Source organism: Emydura macquarii, unplaced genomic scaffold (genome assembly GCF_026122565.2).
Source record: "Emydura macquarii macquarii isolate MOO-44397 ecotype Brisbane River unplaced genomic scaffold, CSIRO-AGI_Emac_v2 contig_2795, whole genome shotgun sequence".
NCBI lineage: Eukaryota > Metazoa > Chordata > Testudines > Chelidae > Emydura > Emydura macquarii.
Genome location: NW_027132932.1, coordinates 5,360,569 through 5,381,113, shown reverse-complemented (window position 1 = coordinate 5,381,113; position 20,545 = coordinate 5,360,569). Strand labels below are relative to the sequence as shown.

The 20,545-nt window shown below is 45.1% G+C and overlaps 1 protein-coding gene across 1 annotated transcript in view; it reads right to left on the bottom strand.

Moving 5' to 3' along the window:
• Positions 1–1,166: 1,166 nt before the first annotated feature.
• RPIA (ribose 5-phosphate isomerase A) overlaps positions 1,167–20,545 on the bottom strand; it is a 34,841-nt gene continuing 15,462 nt past the window's right edge. Inside the window, exons 4-9 of the mRNA XM_067567672.1 lie at positions 16,312–16,371; positions 14,773–14,837; positions 13,934–14,002; positions 12,881–13,022; positions 10,457–10,556; positions 1,167–2,311 (exon numbers count right to left, since the gene is read on the bottom strand). Of these exons, the coding sequence (XP_067423773.1) occupies positions 2,214–2,311; positions 10,457–10,556; positions 12,881–13,022; positions 13,934–14,002; positions 14,773–14,837; positions 16,312–16,371 (534 nt within the window). The 3' untranslated portion in view covers positions 1,167–2,213. The remainder of the gene's footprint in view (positions 2,312–10,456; positions 10,557–12,880; positions 13,023–13,933; positions 14,003–14,772; positions 14,838–16,311; positions 16,372–20,545) is intronic.

Below are 20,545 nucleotides of genomic sequence, written 5' to 3'. Positions count from 1 at the left end.
GTCTTATTTTCAGAGCACTTAACACAATGAACATTGTGATTTTTGTGCCTCTGAAGATGAAGCCACTTCTATTTAGATGCCTAAATATGGGTTTAAAGAGTGAAAAGAGTGTCTTTAAACATGCACCATAAAGACATCCTGTTGTAATGTGCTATAGAATTATAATGAAGTGTTATTACACTTCCACTGCACCTCTGCCCCCCTTCCCCACACACACAGAAAACATCCAGATAAGGCTCTAAATGTGAGGGTGAACAAGTACAAGATGCCTGGTATTGCGTCCTTCCATTGGACTCATTGATCAAGCTCATGATGAAATACAAGGGCCCAGTGATTTAGGTTATTTTGGTGAAGTGGCCATTTATTTTAGGGAAATCAAAGTCTGCAGAAAATGGGAATTTTGCTCCCACAAAAGACTTCTTTTTGGAAAGCACAGTGTGCAACAAGACAGAATCCTGCGTAGGATTAAATTAGTTTTACTTTATTCTTCATTCTTTTTATCTATTATGATGTTATAGAAAATAAAGCAACGAAGAGTCTGAAAGTTTTACTCAGTCAATCTGAAACAACTTCTCTCTGGCTTCATGTTCCTAATCTAGGCTGCAATGATAGTATCTTACAAACCGTCTCGTCTCACAAGTGTATTCCATCATCATTACTTTACTGGACATGCTCTATTGCAGGCCATCGTGGCATAAAACTATAGGGTAGTTTTAGAACTGAAGGACACATGTGCAGGGAGGGGGAGGTTTCAGATAACCAAAATAACCTTTTTTTTTGCAAAACAGGAACAACATCTTACTCACACGTGCACTTTTTAGACACATGCAAATTCTCACTCAGTTTCATGGAATTTGCATGCAGCTAACAGATGTCATTCAGACACTTGAGCTATGGCAAAAAAAAAAATTATATTTTGATATGATCAAAGAGGAAATCAAATGTGAACGTGTGCGTTCAGCGTGGGTGAAATTCACTCTTGTACACAGAGCTGGCAAAAAGCCTAAAACCCATTTAAGTCCCACTTAAGCTACACAAACGGGGACAGATCCTCAGCTAGTGGAAATATTCATAGCTCTAATGAAGTCGATTTACACCAACTGAGGTTCTGTCCCACTATGTATTAAATATTTCATTGTAAAGGAGAACCAGAACAGCAAAAAACATGGCATTACAGCTCTTTATTTCAGTGCCCATAACGTACGAAGTGATTACTCAAGTTTCTGACATATAACTATAGCATGCAAAGCACCTATAGGTGGAATAGGATACAACAGATGAGTGCCTTATCCTCTTGCTACATTTTTATCCAGTTCAGGCAGGAAGACTCAATACTCCTTTGCTTTCCGCTCTATCCTCCCATAAATCAACCAGCTGTGAGATGTAGTAAATGGTCTTCATTCCTAACCAAATGATTTATCACTAAGGTACTATGCATTGTTCAAAGCTTCTCAAATAAAGGTCTGTAAACTTGATCAAGGCCCCAATTCTGCTCTTGTTTACAAGGATATCAATCTGGAGTAACTTCACTGATTTGATTAAACTTTGATGGGAGTTACTGTGGATTGACATTGGTTTAACAGAGCAGCATTTGGCCCAAAGGATGAAATTCACTCCTGGGCAGAGGGCCAGAAAAAGGCCCATGAAACACTTACGTCCCAACCCTCTGCACAGGGATGAGTTTTACTCATGGAGAATAACTAGGCATTCTGTACTATTAAAAACCATGACATAAAAAATACAATGGGCAGAAAATACAGAACCAAGAGGTTCCAATAAGGCCTCAGCAGGTCCCACCTGGATATGCCCTTGTTTTACATGCTACATCTTTAATTTTCCCTCCCAGCACACTAAATAAAAACAATGCATTGTGATCTATTTTCCCCCCAACAAGATGCTGTCAGAGCAACCAGTGGGTTCAAGTTCTGTGAGACGTGTCCTTTTTGGTAAATGCTTCTTATAAAACAAAATAAAAATGTTAAAAGCAACTTCTGTTCAAATGACTCTTTTTAAAAAAAGATAGCGTTCCTGAACAATAAAAAATAGAGAATATATTTTTAAAAAAAGACATTCAGTGGCACATCAGCAGATTCCGACAGATCTTCTGCCCCGACCTCTGCGACACTGCTGGCCACCCGTTAAGGCAACATGTCAGGTTGGCACCGTTATGATAGCTATTTGGAAGGCAGGGAGCAACCTGGGGCTGGACTGTGTCAGAGGGCCGGTTTCTCCCGGGCGCAGACGGAACCATCTTCCATGCCGAAGTAAACCACGTCTGCCATGTTGATAAAGAGGCCTGTCTCCACCACTCCTGGGAACAGAAGATTCACACACAAGTTAGGGCTCGAACCATCTCTTAGCTGCCAGGCTTACCCTGGCTGCTCTAACCCTCTAGAATTAGGGACTGTATTATTATTCACTGATCAGGCACTCAGGCCAGACGCTCAGAAGGTATTTAGGCATCTAACTCCCACTGATTTCAATGGGACTTAGGCACCTAAATACATTTGAAGACCTGGGCCTTAAAATCCACTATGGCTTTACAAATCAGTCTCTGTACTGACAAGCTTACAATCTATAGCCTCCATCCTGAAAGCACTTGACATTTCTGCTTCCGGACATAAGCCAACCTAGAATTTGATGGGGGAAGAAGGGGTTAAGAAAAATGTCCCTATTGGCAGATTACCCCATAACTCCCTTCTACAGGATTTCTTGCACCTTCTGCTGGAGCAATGGTAGAGGCCACTGTTAGGGCGGGACATTGGACTAGACAGACCATTGAGCGGATCTGGGATGACTGTTCTCACGTGTATGAAAAGAACATAGCGTGAAGTGCTTACTAACGCCCTGACTTTGCAACCTGCTCAGTGCAAGAGAACACCTGCACCCCTGGCGGCCCCACTGAAGTCAGGGAATCCAGCTTTCCGGTCCTCAGAAGGATCGGGGGCTAGCAAGTAGCCCCACAGCAGTCAGTAAGCACTATGCCCTGAGGCAGCATTGCACAAACACACATCAAGTTTTCACATAACAGCAGGAGTGAGATCCACAATGCAGGGAGGAAAAGCATTGCAGGAAGACTATCAGGGGGGAGCTTTGGATTAGAGTGTGCATGTCTTGATGGCTCTGTTTCTTTTCCTCTTCTATCTTACAAAGCCACCTCCCTTTTTGCAGCAGGGCATGGTTCAGAACGGAAAATAAAGGAATCGCTGTCACAGCAGCAATCAACGGCACAGGATTTTCACAAACTGCACCTGAAACCCAGCTGTGGAACGCTAAATACCGAGTCACACATGGCAACTTCCCCCAGTGAATTTAGATCCGGTTTAGTAGCATCTCTGCCTGGGGCTCAAGGCTGACATCAAGTGGCTGCTGGGAGCAGGTGCTGAAAAATAGATTCAGACCCCATGGAATGGTGATCATCAAGATACCCGGTGAAATCCCAACCCTGCTGGGGTCAATGAGAGTTTTGCCATGGACGTCGATGGGTGCAGGATTTTACCCATTACTTTTAAGTGCAATAAAGCAATGCAGATGATCCATGTCCAGCACGTTCCAGGGGGCAGACCCAGGGTACAATTCACTTCCAGATATTACCTGCTGACTGCACTCAGGGCTGTATAAAACAGAGGAAGAAACTGTCCCTGCCACCGGGCGCTCAGTCCAAGGCCCAATCCTGAGAGATTCCCCGCTGACGGGAAGCGACAGCGCCCTGCGCCTTGCCCGATCGCATCCCTAAGTGCACAGTCAGAACAGAGTGATTCTCGGTGCACTGCGTGAGAAGGGGAGGCTGGTGGAGCAGGGCAGGGGGTTTTCATTGAGAGGCGTAAAAAGGGGGCTCTCCCATTTCGCAAGGGAGTTCTAGGTGCAGGGGAACATCGGAAGAGGCAGGAAGGTGAGGGTGAGAGAAGACTACAAAGGGGGAGGAGGAGGGAGGCATTGGCAGAGCATGGGCACGTGGGGGAGAAAACAGAAACAGAAGGTGGCAGAGTAGCGCAGGGCACTGAAGGCAAGGACAAGAGTCTTGAGCTTGATGCAGAAGGGGACAAGCCAGTGGCGGTATTCTAGGAGGCCGGGAGGTGGCGGAAGGACTCTACACAGAGCTCCAAGCAGCAGAGAATGGCTATTTAAAGTGCAGCGTTTTGGACAGGCCGCGGGGGTGGGTCAGATGTCACAATGCGGAGCTGCTCCGTGCAAAGACGGGCTAGGAACCAGATGAGCAAGACGACACTTTGGTGTGACTGGCGTTATTACTAGGAGGCAAAGGAGTCGCCCCTTTGGTTGTGATTCCTGCACACCCTAAAGGGGGGGCTGGGTTTCATCATCGCTTTCTGCTCCAGGCCTCATAGCAGAGGCAGGTTTCTGCACTACTGAGCAGCTCCTGATTCTTTCATAATCCAGTGCTAGCCTTGGTCTGACACAATCTATGGAGCTGCAAACGGCCTTGGCGCGCGCCCAAACTCACCTGCCACAGAGCCAATTACTTCTGGGGAAGGGAATCTGGTGCTTACCCCACAAGCTGCCACAAGGTGGGAGACTCTTAGGAGCGGTGAGAGCAGTTCATTCATAATGGTTCAGAGTATGAAAAATAAACCAGTGAATGGCCCCTTCACAGAGATCCCCCCCTCCCTCAGCAGAACTGCTACTGAGTCTAAGCAAGGATTCTCAGCACCACACCCTCTGATGCATACGTCCATAGGCCCTGAGTCAGCAAAGTATATAGGTGCAAACCTCGCTTTTAGCATGAGTCACTGATGTCAGCAGGACTGCTCGTGTGCTTAAAGTTAGACCCATACTAAGTTCCCTGCTGAATCAGGGCTTGAGGGGGGAGAGAAAATTATGTAGAGTGTTACATGGAGCTAAAACTAGATGATCAAGTGAATTTCCCCCTCCTTGACTTAAAAGGCAAGTTACTGGGTGTGATACAGGAGTGACTAGATGAAATTCTCTGGCCTGTGGTATGCAAGATAATTTAATGGTCTCTTCTGGCCTTCCAAAAAAAAAAAAAGTCTATGGAAAAGTATCAAAAAGGAAAGAAATCACCTGGCAACCAGTTGCATTATGCAGTGAAATGGTGAAAGCTGTATTTGTTACAACAGGCCTACAGACTCCTTTTCCCAAATGACACTGCTGTGTTCATCCCGACGGCATGAAATGAGTGGCATGTATTTAAATTGTCTCTGAACAGAGTCATGTTGACTCGTGGCACTGCAAGTCAAATGCACTTTTTATGGCAGTAGAAGTGTTAACACTGACACCCAATTCCAGTCGTTCTGCCATAGGAATCCCCCTGTGGAACCCTTTTCATCTCCTGCCTTAAACAACTGCACATCATAGAATCATAGAGTTGGAAGGGACCTCAGGAGGTATCTAGTCCAACCCCCTGCTCAAAGCAGGACTAACCTCAGCTATATCATCCCAGCCAGGGCTTTGTCAAGCCTCAATTTAAAAACCTCTAAGGATGGAGATTCCACCACCTCCCTAGGTAACCCATTCCAGTGCTTCACCACCCTCCTAGTAAAAACTTTTTCCTAATGTCCAACCTAGACCTCCTGCCCTGCAACTTGAGACCATTGCTCCTTGTTCTGTCATCTGCCACCACCGAGAACAGCCTAGCTCCATCATTCCTGGAACCCCCTTTCAGGTAGTTAAAGGCCACTATCAAATCCCCGCTCACTCTTCTCTTTTGCAGACTAAACAAGCCCAGTTCCCTCAGCCTCTCCTCATAAGTCCTGTGCTCCAGCCCCCTCATCATTTTTGTTGCCCTCCGCTGCACTCTCTCCAACTTGTCCACATCCTTTTTGTAGTGGGGGGCCCAAAACTGGACACAATATTCTAAATGCGGCCTCACCAATGCCGAATAGAGGGGAATAATCACTTCCCGTGACCTGCTGGCAATGCTCCTCCTAATGCAGCCCAATATGCCATTAGCCTTCTTGACAACCAGGGCACACTGCTGACTCATATCCAGCTTTTTATCCACCGTTACCCCCAGGTCCTTTTCTGCAGAGCTGCTGCCCAGTTCGTCGGTCCCCAGTCTATAGCTGTGCATGGGATTCTTCCTTCCTAAGTGGAGGACTCTGCACTTATCTTTGTTGAACCTCATTAGATTTCTTTTGGCCCAATCCTCCAGTTTGTTTAGGTCACTCTGTATCCTATCCCTACCTTCCAGGGTATCTACCACTCCCCACAGCTTAGTGTCGTCCGCAAACTTGCTGAGGGTGCAATCTACCCCATCCTCCAGATCATTAACAAAGATGTTGAACAAAACCGGCCCCAGGACCGACCCCTGGGGAACTCCGCTTGTGACCGGCTACCAACTAGACATGGAGCCATTGATCACTACTCGTTGAGCCCTATGCTTTAGCCAGTTCTCTATCCATTTTATAGTCCATTCATCCAACCCATACTTCTTTAACTTGCTGATAAGAATACTGTGAGAGACAGTATCAAAAGCTTTGCTAAAGTCAAGGTATATCACATCCACCACCTTCCCTACATCCACAGAGCCAGTCACCTCATCATAGAAAACAATCAGGTTGGTCAGGCATGACTTTCCCTTGGTGAATCCGTGTTGACTGTTCCTGATCACCTTCCTCTCTTCCAAGTGCCTTAAAATGGATTCCTTAAGGACCTGCTCCATGATTTTTCCAGGGATTGAGGTGAGGCTGACCGGTCTGTAGTTCCCTGGATCCTCTTTCCTCCCTTTTTTGAAGATGGGCACTATATTTGCTTTTTTCCAGTCATCAGGGACCTCCCCCTGTTGCCACGAGCTTTCAAAGATAATAGCCAATGGCTCTGAAATCACCTCAGCCAACTCCCTCAGCACCCTCAGGTGCATTGCATTGCATCCGGCCCCATGGACATCGTGTTGCTGGGTGCTGTTAAACAGCTGTGACATCTCTCACTGACTCCGGTCAGTGGCACATGAAAGGGATCCCGTTATTTGTGTTCCAGAGTCATTTTGCTTTGGGATGAAAAAGGGTTAAGAAATGTAGGACCCTGAGATGTTGTTGACATGAATGGTTTCGACAGCAAACATCAATTAGGATCCAAGTCACTTCACACCTCTTCCATAACACACGTTTCATGACCACACCCCTCCTTCCGCCTGAAGGCCCCAGCGTTGCAATACATTGCCAGCAGACTGTTGCACTGGCCCATGCACAAAAAACTGTAGGACTGGGGACATTGTTTGACTTGAAAAAAACACAGATGATGAAGAATTATACCCCTGGTAAACTGGAGTAATACAAATAGGATGAAATGTAATAGTGGAAAGTGCAAGGTCAAGCAATTAGGGACTAATAACAAGAATTTCTGCTATAAACTGGGGCCGCATCAGTTGGAAGTGACAGAGGAGGAGAAGGACCTGGGCGTATTGGTTGATCACAGGATGACTATGAGCCGCCAATGTGATGTGGCCATGAAAAAAGCTAATGCAGTCCTTGGATGCATCAGACGAGGTATTTCCGGTAGAGACAGGGAAATGTTACTACTGTTATACAAGGCGCTGGTGAGACCTCATCTGGAATAGTGTGCAGTTCTGGTCCCCAAGTTTAAGACAGATGAATTCAAACTGGCACAGGTGCAGAGATGCTACTAGGATGATCCATGGAATGGAAAACCTGCCTTATGAGAGGAGACTCAAAGAGCTTGGCTTGTTTAGCCTAACCAAAAGAAGGCTGAGGGAGATATGATTGCTCTCTATAAATACATCAGAGGGATAAATACCAGGGAGGAAGAGGAATTATTTAAGTTCAGCCCAATGTGGACAAAAGAACTAATGGATATAAACTGGACATCAGGAAGTTTAGACTTGAAATTAGACACAGTTTTCTAACCATCAGAGGAGTGAAGTTCTGGAATAGCCTTCCAAAGGGAGCAGTGGGGGCAAAAAACCTAGCTGGCTTCAAAACTGAGCTTGATACATTTATGGAGGGGACGGTCTGATAGGACAGCTCAGTTTGGCCATGGACTGATCTTTGACTCCTGGTGGTAGATATGCCAATGGCCTGTGAAGGGATGTTAGATGGGCTGGGTTCTGAGTTATTACACAGAATTCTTTCTTGGGTGTCTGGTTGGTGAGTCTTGCCCACACGCTCAGGGTTTAACTGATCACCATATTTGGGGTCAGGAAGGTATTTTCCCCCAGGGCAGATTGGCAAAGACTCTGGGGGGTTTTCGCCTTCCTCTGTAGCATGGGGCACAGCTCAATTGTTGGTGGATTCTCTGTACCTTAAAGTCTTTAACCATGATCTGAGGACTTTAACCACTCAGTCATAGGTCAGGGGTCTAAGACAGGAGTGGGTGGGTGAGGTTCTGTGGCCTGCGTTGCACAGGTCAGACTAGATGATTATATTGGTCCCTTCTGACCTTAGAGTCCATGAGCTTAGTCCAGCAGGGTCCACCTGGGGCAGTCAGAGCACAAAACGCAGCCTGTGGCTTGGGCAGCCAATCCAGCAGCGCTCAAAATGGCTCGCCTCCTATCAGACCCTGACTGCGCAGTCTGCGTATGTGCCACAGCACGGTGAATGTCCCTGGCCGCCATGGCACTATATGCAGTGCTCATCGGACCCCAGTGGTGGAGAGTGACCTGTGTCCACACGCACAAAATATGCACTTGCAACATTCCTAGATCTAAGCCTGAATTACTCATTTAATAATTACATGTAAAAATTGGGAGGATTATAGAACATCAGGGAGTGCTGGCACCTCTGCATGGCAGGTTTCCTCACACGTACGCCACCCATAATGAGTCGGGTTGCAGAACTGAGTTTAAATTACTTGTCTCCCATTTCAGACAAATTTTGTTCTGAAGAGATGAATGAAACAATGCTGCCACCTAGTGGATGGTCTAATAACTATGGATATTCGGGGGGTTTTTCAATAAATGTAACTTAAGTCAGGGTAAAGGCAGTCAAGCTTCTTATTGAGAGTTGAAATATACAAGTTGTGTGTTTTATTTTATTTGACCAACAAAAGATCCTCTGACTAAATCCTGGCTCCTTTTTGAGCTATACAATGATGATAAAAAAATAATCCTCTTCCTAAAATTAAATCACTGCCTCAAGCGCTACGTATATGTCTGCACCGCACATGGGAAGTGTAATTCCCAGCTCAGGCAGATGTACACGTGCTAGCTTTGATCACGTTAACGCATAACAGTAAGAACATGGGTGTGGCAGCACAAGGGGCGACTCAGACTAGACGACTGAGTATGTACCTATGATCTTAGATGGGATTGTACCCTGGTAGTTGATGCGTACTGCCACAGCTAGTGTCGTATTTAGTGAATTAGTGTGTGTACCCGAGCTGGCAATCACACCCCCAGCTGCTGTGCAGCCGTGCTACACATCACAGCCCCACTTGAGACTTCATGGCCACTGTAAACCTTTGTAAAAAATAAGGGTGAGATTTTTTTAAAAGCACTTACAAAATCTGTATAGACCTGGTCAATTGTATCTGTATCACTGTGTCTGGTGGGATGCAATTCTTTTACCAATAGTTTTACCAGTGCCACCCCTAGCGTGGACGCATTTATACTGACACAGCTTATTCCCCTTCTGCCTGGGAAGAGCTCTGCTGGTACAAGCACCTTTACATTGATATAAACTGCTTCCACCCTAGGGGGATTGGACCACTTGAATTACCCTGACAAAGTTAGAGTCCTACTGCATGTGCGCAGACAAGCCCTTCAGTGCACAAGTCCCACTAACTCTCAATGGGACTTCGATGCTTTTGAAAAATCCCACTACAAGCATCCCTCAGCGTCGCCATGAGGAGGAACTACCTGAAGTGGCACAAAAAGCATTCCAAAAAGATTAGGATCTAGTTCTCCTAATGAAGTTACAGTGGGGTAAAGTCACTGGCATGAATGGACACCCATGTAATTGACATCTCACTCAAGATGCTCAAGCATTTGCTATCTCTAAGCATGCGAGTAGCACCCTGGTACTTACGTGCTTAAAACTAGGCAAGTGCTTATGTATTTCACTGAACTAAGGTTTTAGAACTTATCTGGACTAGAAAGTTTTGCTGTTTGAATTATATCGGGATAGTTAAAGTGACAAAAACCCCTCTAGAGTGTACACAGTTTTATACCAGTATAAGCACTCTTGTGCTGGGATAACTTATTCCAGTTCAGGAAGCAAAATAGACTGTCCCTAACCAAAATACTTACACCAGTGTAACTTCATAGACTCAAAGATTCTAAGGCCAGAAGGCATCACTGTGATCATCTTGTCTGATATCCTACAGAGCCCAGGCCATAGAACCTCCTCGACTTCCTAGAGCAGAGCTTTAAAAAAAACCATCTTGATTTCAAAATTCGCAGTGATAGAGAGTCCTCCGCAGCCCTTGGTAAACTGTTCCAATGGTTTATTGCTCTCACTGTTAACAACTGATGCCTTATTTCCAGGCCTCAGGAACACAGAGATTTTTTAATCGGCGAGATTACCTGGTATCATTTTTATAGCTGTGTTCACTTCGTTCCATTTGTGGACCCTGTCAAACTTCCAGTCCAATATGAAATTCCCATTGTCTGTCACCACGGGACCCTAGGCAAAAAGATGTGTCGTTAACTACCTTGCAAGGATTTTTTTTAATCAGGCACAAAGTTGGCTGCCCACACAGCTTTCCATTAGAAATAAAGGTCTCAAACAGAACATTTAAAACAAAGAAAATTGCTGTTATTTAACTGTATCATTGTCCCACTCATTGTTTTGCACCGTGGGGAGGTGGGACAACAAATACAAAGCTATCCAGTTTACATCAGAGCATGTGGATCTATGGACTGTGGAAAGCACCTAGACACCGCAGCGAATGTGGGATTAAAAATGTACATACTTGTGAGATGAACCTACTCCCAGTGAAAAGGGCAAAATTCCTACTGACTTCACAGCAGTGCAAGAATAAACTGCTACTAACATGGCTTTTAGTCATATTCCCCACAGAGGTTGGAAGACACAGGCCTTAATTAACCAATTTAAGCATGATAAGGGGATGCTTTTCCCAGAGGGAACCATTTCAGTACCCTAAAAGAGTCTCTTCTAGGCTATCAGAAGAGCTTCAGTTAGAAACACTGCCACCATTAATAATACTGTTATACTGAAAGGTGCTAATGGTTGGCACAAGAGGGGTCCTGGAGCCAAGGATAATCACAGCTGTCCTCATTAAGGCCAGTGGGCATGCTGAGTACTTCAGTAAAAACCACTAGCAGCTGTGATGCTAGCTCTCATGACAAGTCAGTGCTAACCCTTGTGGAGGGATTGCTTTGGTCGCAAACACAGGTGATAGCATGTTGGTTTGCAGGAGAACTGTGATCCAGAGGGGAAGCAGATGGACAGATCTTCTTGGACACAGAGCTCCTTGGAGCAGCTGACTTGGGCATTCTGAGCAAGGCCACCACCTGCTCCAGTGTTCAGGGAAACAGGACTTTATTTACAAGAAACGTCCACAAACAAGATGACTTCAAGAACACACCTGACTCATCTCATTCTCATCTAACGGAAACAAGCTTGCAAGACACCAAATACTGGTGAACTAATCAGGCCAAACGAGCACCAATGTATTTTATTAAGCATTATATTGCTCTTGTACTCCTCACTCACTAATTCTCACAAAGCAGTGAGCCAAAGAAGATAGGTGATGTTCCCAGAGTTGCACAGTTGAGTCAATGGCAGACCACAGGAGTTCCTGGCTCCCAAGGCCGGTGTGTACTGAATGACTCATTACATTTGGCACAGATTAATGAAAGTGCCATATGAACAATATATTTCAGAAATTCATCTCTTTGCAGTCTTATGAAAATAGTAGTAGCATTGCCAGGGTGCATCTTTCTATCAGGTTTCTATAGCTACGTCACATCTGAGAAAGTCAAAGAAGCTGCCTGTTACAAAGGAAAGCCGTGCAGTTCCTTATGGAAAGGATCCTATGAACAGAATATTCTAAGTTATTATTCTGAGTTTCTTCATAAGGTATCAGTAAATATTAAAAACTAGAGGGGCATTTTTTCAAAGTGCTTTGTAGAGAGACATGTGGAATTTAGCACCACCACCAAAGGAAAGTCGCGTGGTGAAACTCACAGCACGCCGCTTGGAAACGTTTATTTCTCAGTATGTAAAGATTTGCCTGCATTTATTTATCTGGATCGATTGAGCGGAAGTAAAGATCCGCTCAATCGATCCAGAAGTCGATTCAATAAAACCACCTCCAAAAAAAGCATAGCGCTGCATTAACGGGTACGCATTTTCCATTGGCGCAGCATAGTGGAGATGGTGCACAGAAGAGAATTTAGGAAGTCGACGTAAGTTACACAAGCTACTCTACATAGCTTGAGTAACTCCTGTCAACTACCACCAAATTTCCCAATAAGTATATACCAGGCGTAAGTTTGTTCAACTCTTCTTTTCTGAAGTCCAATGTTCTTATTCTGCTGCTGTCATTCCTTTCTTTCCTTAGAATCAAAAAATCTATCACTTCACGATCACTTTCACCCAAATTGCCTTGAACCCTCAGATGCACAACCCATTCCTCCATTAGTCAGCATCAAGTCTAAAATGGATGTCCCCCTTGGTACTTCTGCCACTTTCTGAAACAAAATTTTGTCCCTAATATATTCCAAAAATGTTTGTGTTTTCCTGTATTGCTTGAGATACCTTAGAGAGGTCTGAAGTTTCAGAAGGTCAGCAAATTGATGCCCAAAGTCACTAGCTACTTTTGAAAATTTAGGCCAGGAGGTTTTTGGGGTTTTTTTATAAACATTCAAAAGCACAAATCATACATTCCCACAGGCATTATCTCACACAATCCTGTTTTGCCACACTCCGCGCACACCCACATGGGGGAGCGGCCTTCTTCAGAGACCTTTGATCATACTGACCGCTTTACGAACAGCCATCCTCAACTCGGCAACGCCACCAAACCTCCTGGCCAGTGCTCTGGTGACCGGAACGTAGGCCATTGGGATGACTTCAATGGGGATTCCTTTCTTCCATTGGTCCCCCAGGTTCTTAGAATTTTTTCTATAGGAAATTGGTTTGAAACAGGATTAATATTAACATTACAGCACCTAAAATAATAATATGGTTATTAGCCAGGATGGACAGGGATGCAAAACCATGCTCTGACGGATCCCTAGCCAGAAGCTGGGAATGGGCAACAGGGGATGGATCACTTGATGAATACCTGTTCATTCCCTTTGAAGCACCTGGCATTGGCCACTGTAGGAAGACAGGATACTGAGCTAGATGGACCATTGGTCTGACCCACTATGGCTGTTCTTGTGTTCTTAATACATTTATTGTCAAATTATGTTTTGTAAATGGTTATACTGGCATATAATGCCTCAAAGGACACAACATCCAGTTCCTTCAGGGGGGAATTCAGAGGACTAGCAGAAACCTAGTGCACCATTCAAGTCCCCCTTAAACCTTTTTGGAGACAGATTCATAGATTCTAAGGCTAGATGGGACCCTTAGATCATCTAACTTGACCTTATGTATAACACAGTCCACAGGATTCCATCCAGTAACCACCCGCTTACTTGTGCAAAAAGACTGCAGGTTAATTTGCTATTATCCTATGGATCTATACAGAGGGGGAATGATGATGCCCAGCCAAGCTGGAAAGATGGCAAGGCAGCTGGGCATAGCCACTCCCAAAAGCATGGGTCCAGTGAATTCTGAAGCGGGCATATTCTGCCATCTGGGAACACTGGGGTTTTGCAGATTAAAAAACAAAAGTCAAATTCATTTCATGAGTTGGGCTCACTGGAACCCAATCCTGTTCCCATTGACATCCAGGGCCAAGCTCCCACTGACTTCTTCCCACTGGCCTCCACACGCTTACTCAGGGAATGAACGCTCATATTTAGCGATGGCTGAACTTGGCCCTGTCTCCACCTTGTGGGAATGAAGTGCAGTACGTATTTTACCTGTAGTCAGCAACGACGACGAAGCACTTTGCATAGCCTGCCACTATCTTTTCCTGCGTCAAGCAGCCTCTGTGAAGAAAATTAAGAAGTAAACACATTCAACTGGCCTTGTCATGGTTAGACAGGCCCAAAGGCTGACAGTATCCCTCGCATTCTCCCCACACATTCGGTAGGATGTTTTCCCTCCTCCCACTTACCTCAAGTGTAATGTAAGTCAGTGCTTGTGAGAGGTACCAGACTGACAGCCATGGTCACTCAGGAGCTGGCAAGCAGCCAAGTATGCTACCATACAGACCATCTCTGCCCAAAGGGGACTTAGCACAGACACTCAGGACACAGAAACCTGCACTCTCTACACTCTACAGACGGTCCCATCAGGCCCAGGGAGAGGCACAGTGATGGACACGGCAGGGAAGCCAGTATTATTATACCTGCTGTGTGGATATCCAGGGATGTCAATCTGACACCTTTTGAAGCACTGAATTCACATGGAATCCTAAAAACACAAATCCGCTCCTGACAGATCGGTGAGAAAAGATTAAGAAGTTCCCATGAACTTTAGCAAAGCCATAACCCAAAGCAACCACGGCTTGTACCACTAGATGCCGCTGCTGTTCCTACTCCCACCTAGTCCAACTTGGATACTTGGATTATAAATTCTTTGGATCAGGAACTGTCTCTCATTAAGTTTTTAGACAGCACTATGCACAGTGGGGCCCGGATTTCAATTTAGGCCTCTATGCTAGCGTAATAGAAACATTTCTAATCACATAATTCTATTCGGTTAAGCCTGGCTGCAGCATTGCAGCTATGAGCAAATAGAAGCAGGCATGGCTTACCCGCCACCTTTGATAAGATTGAGTTCAAAGTCCACTTCGTCAGCTCCGTCAATGGCGACATCGAGCTGTGGGAAAAGAAAACATGGCTTGGAAACCTTGGGAAACACATCGGCTCTTCATGAAAGCTGGCGTAATGCAGGCACCTGCTGTTTGCACAGCTGCACTCAGACACATAACACATGCATCCGTTAAGAGCTGCCCACATCCTACTGCATGGAGAAATATCCTAATGCCAACAGGAGGTCCGATGCTACATGGAGATTCTAGTCCAGTGGTTCTCAACCAGGGGTACGTGTGCCCCTGGCGTCTTCCGGGGGGTACATAAACTCATCTAGATATTTGCCTAGTTTTACAATAGGCTACATAAAAAGCACTGGCAAAGTCAGTACAAACTAAAATTTTATACAGACAAGGACTTGTTTATGCTGCTCTATATACGATACACTGAAATGTAAGTACAGTATTTATACTCCAGTTGATTTATTTTATAATTATATGGTAAAAATGAGAAAGTAGGCAATTTGTCAGTAACAGTGCGCTGGGACACTTTTGTATTTTCAGGTCTGATTTTGTAAGCAAGTAGTTTTTAAGTGAGGTGAAACCTGGGGTACGCGAGACCAAGCGGACTCCTGAAAAGGGTACAGCAGTCTGAAAAGGTTGAGAGCCACTGGTTTAGTGTACACCTTGTTTGCACCTGCTGAACGCAAAACGCTGTTGATTTGTAGAAGGCTTGTTGAGTGCACTGAAACTCGCTCTGGGAGGACTCAAGGCCAAAGGGCTCAATGCAAATGTCTCTTAAAAAACGCAACATACAACATACAGCCACAGATAAACAGCAGGCAGTCAGCAAGGCCAGCAATATCTTTCCCACCACCAGCCACACCACTTCAAGCTGCTGATCTTGTCTAGTCTTGTAAGACAAGTAGGGCTAGTGTGTGAACGGGAGACTCCCTAGGAAAATACAGGTACTGCAGGAAGTGGTGGTGTCTCCGCGTCTAGCACAGCACTGCTCACTCCAGATCAGAGCTGAACTGATACAAGGAAGGCTGGGCCGCTAGAACTGACGCTGAACATTTACCTAGGGTGGGTTGTTAGCTGCCGAATCCTGGCCAAATTCCAATAAACAATGTCTGGCCCTTCTATTTTACTTCACTTTGTGTTTGTTCAGGATTAGGGAGAGTAGCTTTAATGCTCATGAAATCAAGGCATCAAATGAATTGGTCAGAATCTGACAGAACAAGTTTCCTGCAGCTCAGACACTGGATTGTCACTCTAACCTGCACACCACCTTTTAGTCCATCCCTGGCTCTCCCCTGAGCGCAGATTCTCAGCCAGATTGTGGCTCTGTGATGTGCGCAAACTAGGACTGAAACAGATCAGGCTCATTTCCAGCTGTGCCTTAGCTCACAATCCAAACCCTTGTCCCAAGAGCCGAAAGGGGAGTGCGTTATCTTAATACAGCAGCCAGATTCTTTCTGCAGGAGAATTTATCGATGCTCCACAGACACAGAAGAGATTTCACTTCTACTGTTCCCTTACCTCCGGGTGCCTGTCCAGGTCAGTTAGACTTAAACCGTTCTGGAGGATCAACTGACGTGCCTACACAATGAAAACAATACACAGCTGGTCAGTATTTAAAAGATTCTCTAAAAGCCGTACACACAGATCAAGCTCATGTTGTCGGTCTCTCCGCTCCAATGTCTGACTAAAAAGAAGGCTTGCTCGCTCTCCAGTCTCAGCTTCCAAAGGCATCTCGTCCTGCAACAGGAACAGGAGAACCAAGTCACAAGGAGCAGTCTCCTTGGCTAGCGAGAGCCTTGCATTCTGTAACAAAGGGCATTGCCGCTGCTTTGAATTACAGTGGGGGACTGTGTGTTAGGATTCTTGGTTCCTTCACTTGCAGGACACCATCAGCTCCCATTGACTTCAGTGGGAGTTACTTAAATCCTTTAAGATGGGGAAAACACCACGCTCCTGGGGTGTACATTTGTCTCTTCCATAAACTAACTCGCTCTCTGACCTTGGACAGGCTGCTTTCTCTCCCTGTGCTTCAGTTCACCCTCCCCCCCGTGCAATGGGATTATAATATTCACCCCACGGAAGTGCAGGGAAGTTGACAGCTGGAAAATGCTTTTTGTTGCTGTATCAAAAATCATTTTCTTTTAAAAGAGAAATTGGAACCAAAATAAACTTCCCTGACAAAGACTGGTAAAGTTTCCTGATTTTGTCATGCTTTGCAATGATGGTCTAATCCACCCTAGGGAAAGTGGCTTTCTGTCTGTCCCCTGTGCTGGCTAGACTGTACAGAAGTTCAGGAGTCTGCTCTTATCCCTTTAATTCAAACAGAAGCGGTGCCCACTTATAGATCCAAAGGTGTCAGGGTCAATCCCCATCTAGGGTGGTGTGACATTACCTGAAACAAATTCATCCCTAGTATAACTTCGCTCAAGTTACAAGCTCCTAGCACTCTTTTGGGTGATGTGTAAAACAATGGCCCCACACAGCCCCCCTGCATTTAGAACTACTGCTGACACATATTGCGATTTCATTTTCGCTCTTTTGTACTGTAGCTCAGACGCGCCTTTAAAGAGCTCACGGATTCTATGCAATGAGAGGTGATTCAAACCCTCTACATTACAGTGAAGTTTTCCTTCACACATTCTAGGCCAGATCCTGAGAAAGCGTAAGAAGCAGTGGGGTACCACTTAAGTCAATGGAGCTACATCAACTGACACCAACTGAGGACTCGGCTCTCTGTCTGCCATGTGTGCGGGTCTCAGATATTATAGTCTTTGGGAGTTATTCACGCCGATGAGATGGGGAGGCCGGGTTCACAGAGTCATAAGCAAATGCAGCGTTCTCATGACCAAAGAGATAAAGCAGCAGTAACAGCGTGACTCCTGCACATACACCAAGAATTAGAATGAGACTTTCCCTATAGGTACACGGAGAAGGTTCCCTATGCGTAGCAAGACAGACGTGGAACTGCCCAGCACTTGAAATCTCGCTGATATGCAGCCTGCTTTGGCTCTACAACCGCTTCATCAGGTGGAACCCAGAGTTCTTCTCAGCATGAGAGGGAGACCTACAGTTTGTTGCCGAGAAACAGCCCAGTTGCTAGGTTATAACCCCCTGGGGGGCTACCCAGATCAGTACCTACACAGCTCAAGAGGAAAGGGACACAGATACATGGGACTTGTTTCCGATCTCATTTACACCAGGTTAGCTCCACTGGTGGAGTTGATAGATTTATTATACCCGTGCTGGGGCGGGGTTTGTTTGAATCAGGTCCACTGACACTAATTCTCCTCGGTCTGACACCTTGTGCAGTCATTCACACCTGGGGAAACGGCTGATCTGGTAGTGTTTAGTGCTTACTTTGCATAAGGTGCCAGGCAGTGGGAAATCTGCACCCGTCTCCAGGGGTCAGATCACCTGCTTGAACAGGCTCCTCTGTACACACCTCATTACAAACCGAGAGCCCAGGAGTGCTGAGCATTTTTTATTGTTAATCTGACTGTGAAAATCAAATTCCATTGTGGTGAACAGTCGTGATCATTTCATAATGGTCCCTGATTTTAACTACACACATACGGCCAAATTCACTCCTATCGTAACAACTCTCCTGGAATTAATAGATTCCCTCCAGGAATGAATCCCATCCTACAGGGCTTTATCCTGACATTTACCCTAATAACTCCCAAAAGCAATCGCTTCATCTTGAAGGTACAGGGTTGGGGAGACAGCAGTCAGCTTCTCCCTCCCTACTTCTCTACACTAGGCAACTCCTCTACTAACTTCTTAGCTACTCATAGGCAGGAAGTAGTGCCAAAGGTCCCCCAACTGAATTTGGGCCCCCACTACATTAGGCACTGTACATACCCATAGAAAGCCACTCCCTGCCCTCGAGAACTTGCAGTCTAAACAGCCAACACAGGCAAGGTGTGGGAGGGGAAACTGAGGCACAGTGAGGCAGACATTATTCAGTGTCACAAAGTAGTCAGTGGCAGAGCTGAGAATAAAACCCAGGTCTCCTGACTCCCAGTCCAGGGCTCTATTGGCTAAACCTCTCTAATATATGTATATTAGCATCGGGTAACAGTGAAAAAGAAAAGCCTATGGTAAAAAACAAGCTAACAACTTAAAATATTGTGCCAAGTGGTAGGACTACATTACTGTAGCTAGTCTGCACCTAAGACTGGAAAAAAATTCTCTTGTCTGAGTGCAACCCACGTGGTAAGGCCAGCTAAAAACTGCAACATGCCTCTGCATGCCCGAGCGTCCTTTTCCTATTTTTTTCTGGCAGTCGTGTGACACAGCATGCTTTCTCCTGGGAGCAGGGTCTGCATGAGATTCAGCTACAACTGCTCAACATGATTCATGCGAGTAGGGAGAAAGCAGTAAGAAATGTTCCATTAGCGATACTGGAATGAACACTGAGAACTACAGAATGTGTCTCTCTTGCAATTCAGGAAGACCTTGCTCCTCACCAATGAAAGGCCAATTTCCCCATATTAACGTCCCGCCTCAAATCACAGTGCAGCCTCTTACAGCCACGCGTCACACCAGTACGCTGAGGAAGGCTGAACACATTCATTTTCAATTATCACTGTGAAGAACTAATATAGTTAAGGCCAAAAGAAATGTACCTGTGTTTCTAATTAGATCATATACAGGCGGGACAAGTGTCAGCATTACCATTTTAGGGAAATTAAAGAGACAATATCAATTAATAAATAAAGTCACTTCCATCTGAATTTTTTTTCAAATACATTGTTACATGTAACATCTTAGAATCACTCCTAATGAAAGGCTACAGAAGATATTTTTATCCTTTTTAAAAAAATAATTACATTGAGCGTTTGGCAGCACTTTTGTATATAGAAAGTGAATGTTTCACTCTTTCAATAAACATTATTATTAATTATTTGTATTACAGTAGCAAGATTGTGTCCCCACTGTGCTAGGCATTGAATGTAACTCTTCTCGGGGCACCCACGGCCGTGAGCCATCTTGATGTCACCTGCCTGCAGTGTGAGGGAGTCTTGCTTGTGCCAGCTAGTTAACAACTCCATAACACAACCAGTCAGTCAGCCACTCAAGCACTCTCCTCTGGGCTGTTCCAGTCCTGCCTTTGCCTTGCAGGTTGACAGCAAATGCACCCCAGCCCTGAATCCCTTCAAAATGTTTTTCAGAGACAAAGGCACATTGGCCCCAATCAGTTGTCAATGGGCAATTACCTAGTCAAGCAGCCATTCTCCAGTAGGGGAGAAGGGACAAACAAGACATTTACTTTCAATCTCAAGGATGGTTCAAACAGTATATCCATAACAGCCTGCATGTCACCATGGCTTAGCAAAGATGTTTCTAAAACAAGAAACTGAATTATAAAAAGGGAAGGAAAACGTTTGACTTTACTCCTCTTTTTCCCATCTCTCTGCTGGAAACATCAAAGAATACCTGAAGGATGTTGAATTAAGGGGGAGGAGTCCTGGAAGGGAGGCTTTCCAGCCAGTCCAGCCTGCTGTAAGTTTTTGGTGAAAAAAACCCTTTTGCTTTTAATTCAATTAGCTTGCTAAGTTTAGACATTACATTGCGGTTTTATGTTTTTATTTACTTTGTAACCAATTCCAACTTTTATGCCTCATAACTTGTACTTACTTAAAATCTTTCTTTCTGTAGTTAATAAACTGGTTTTACTGTTTTATCTAAACCAGTGTGTTTGGATTAAGTGTTAGGGGAACCATCACTTGGGATAACAAGATTTGTGCAC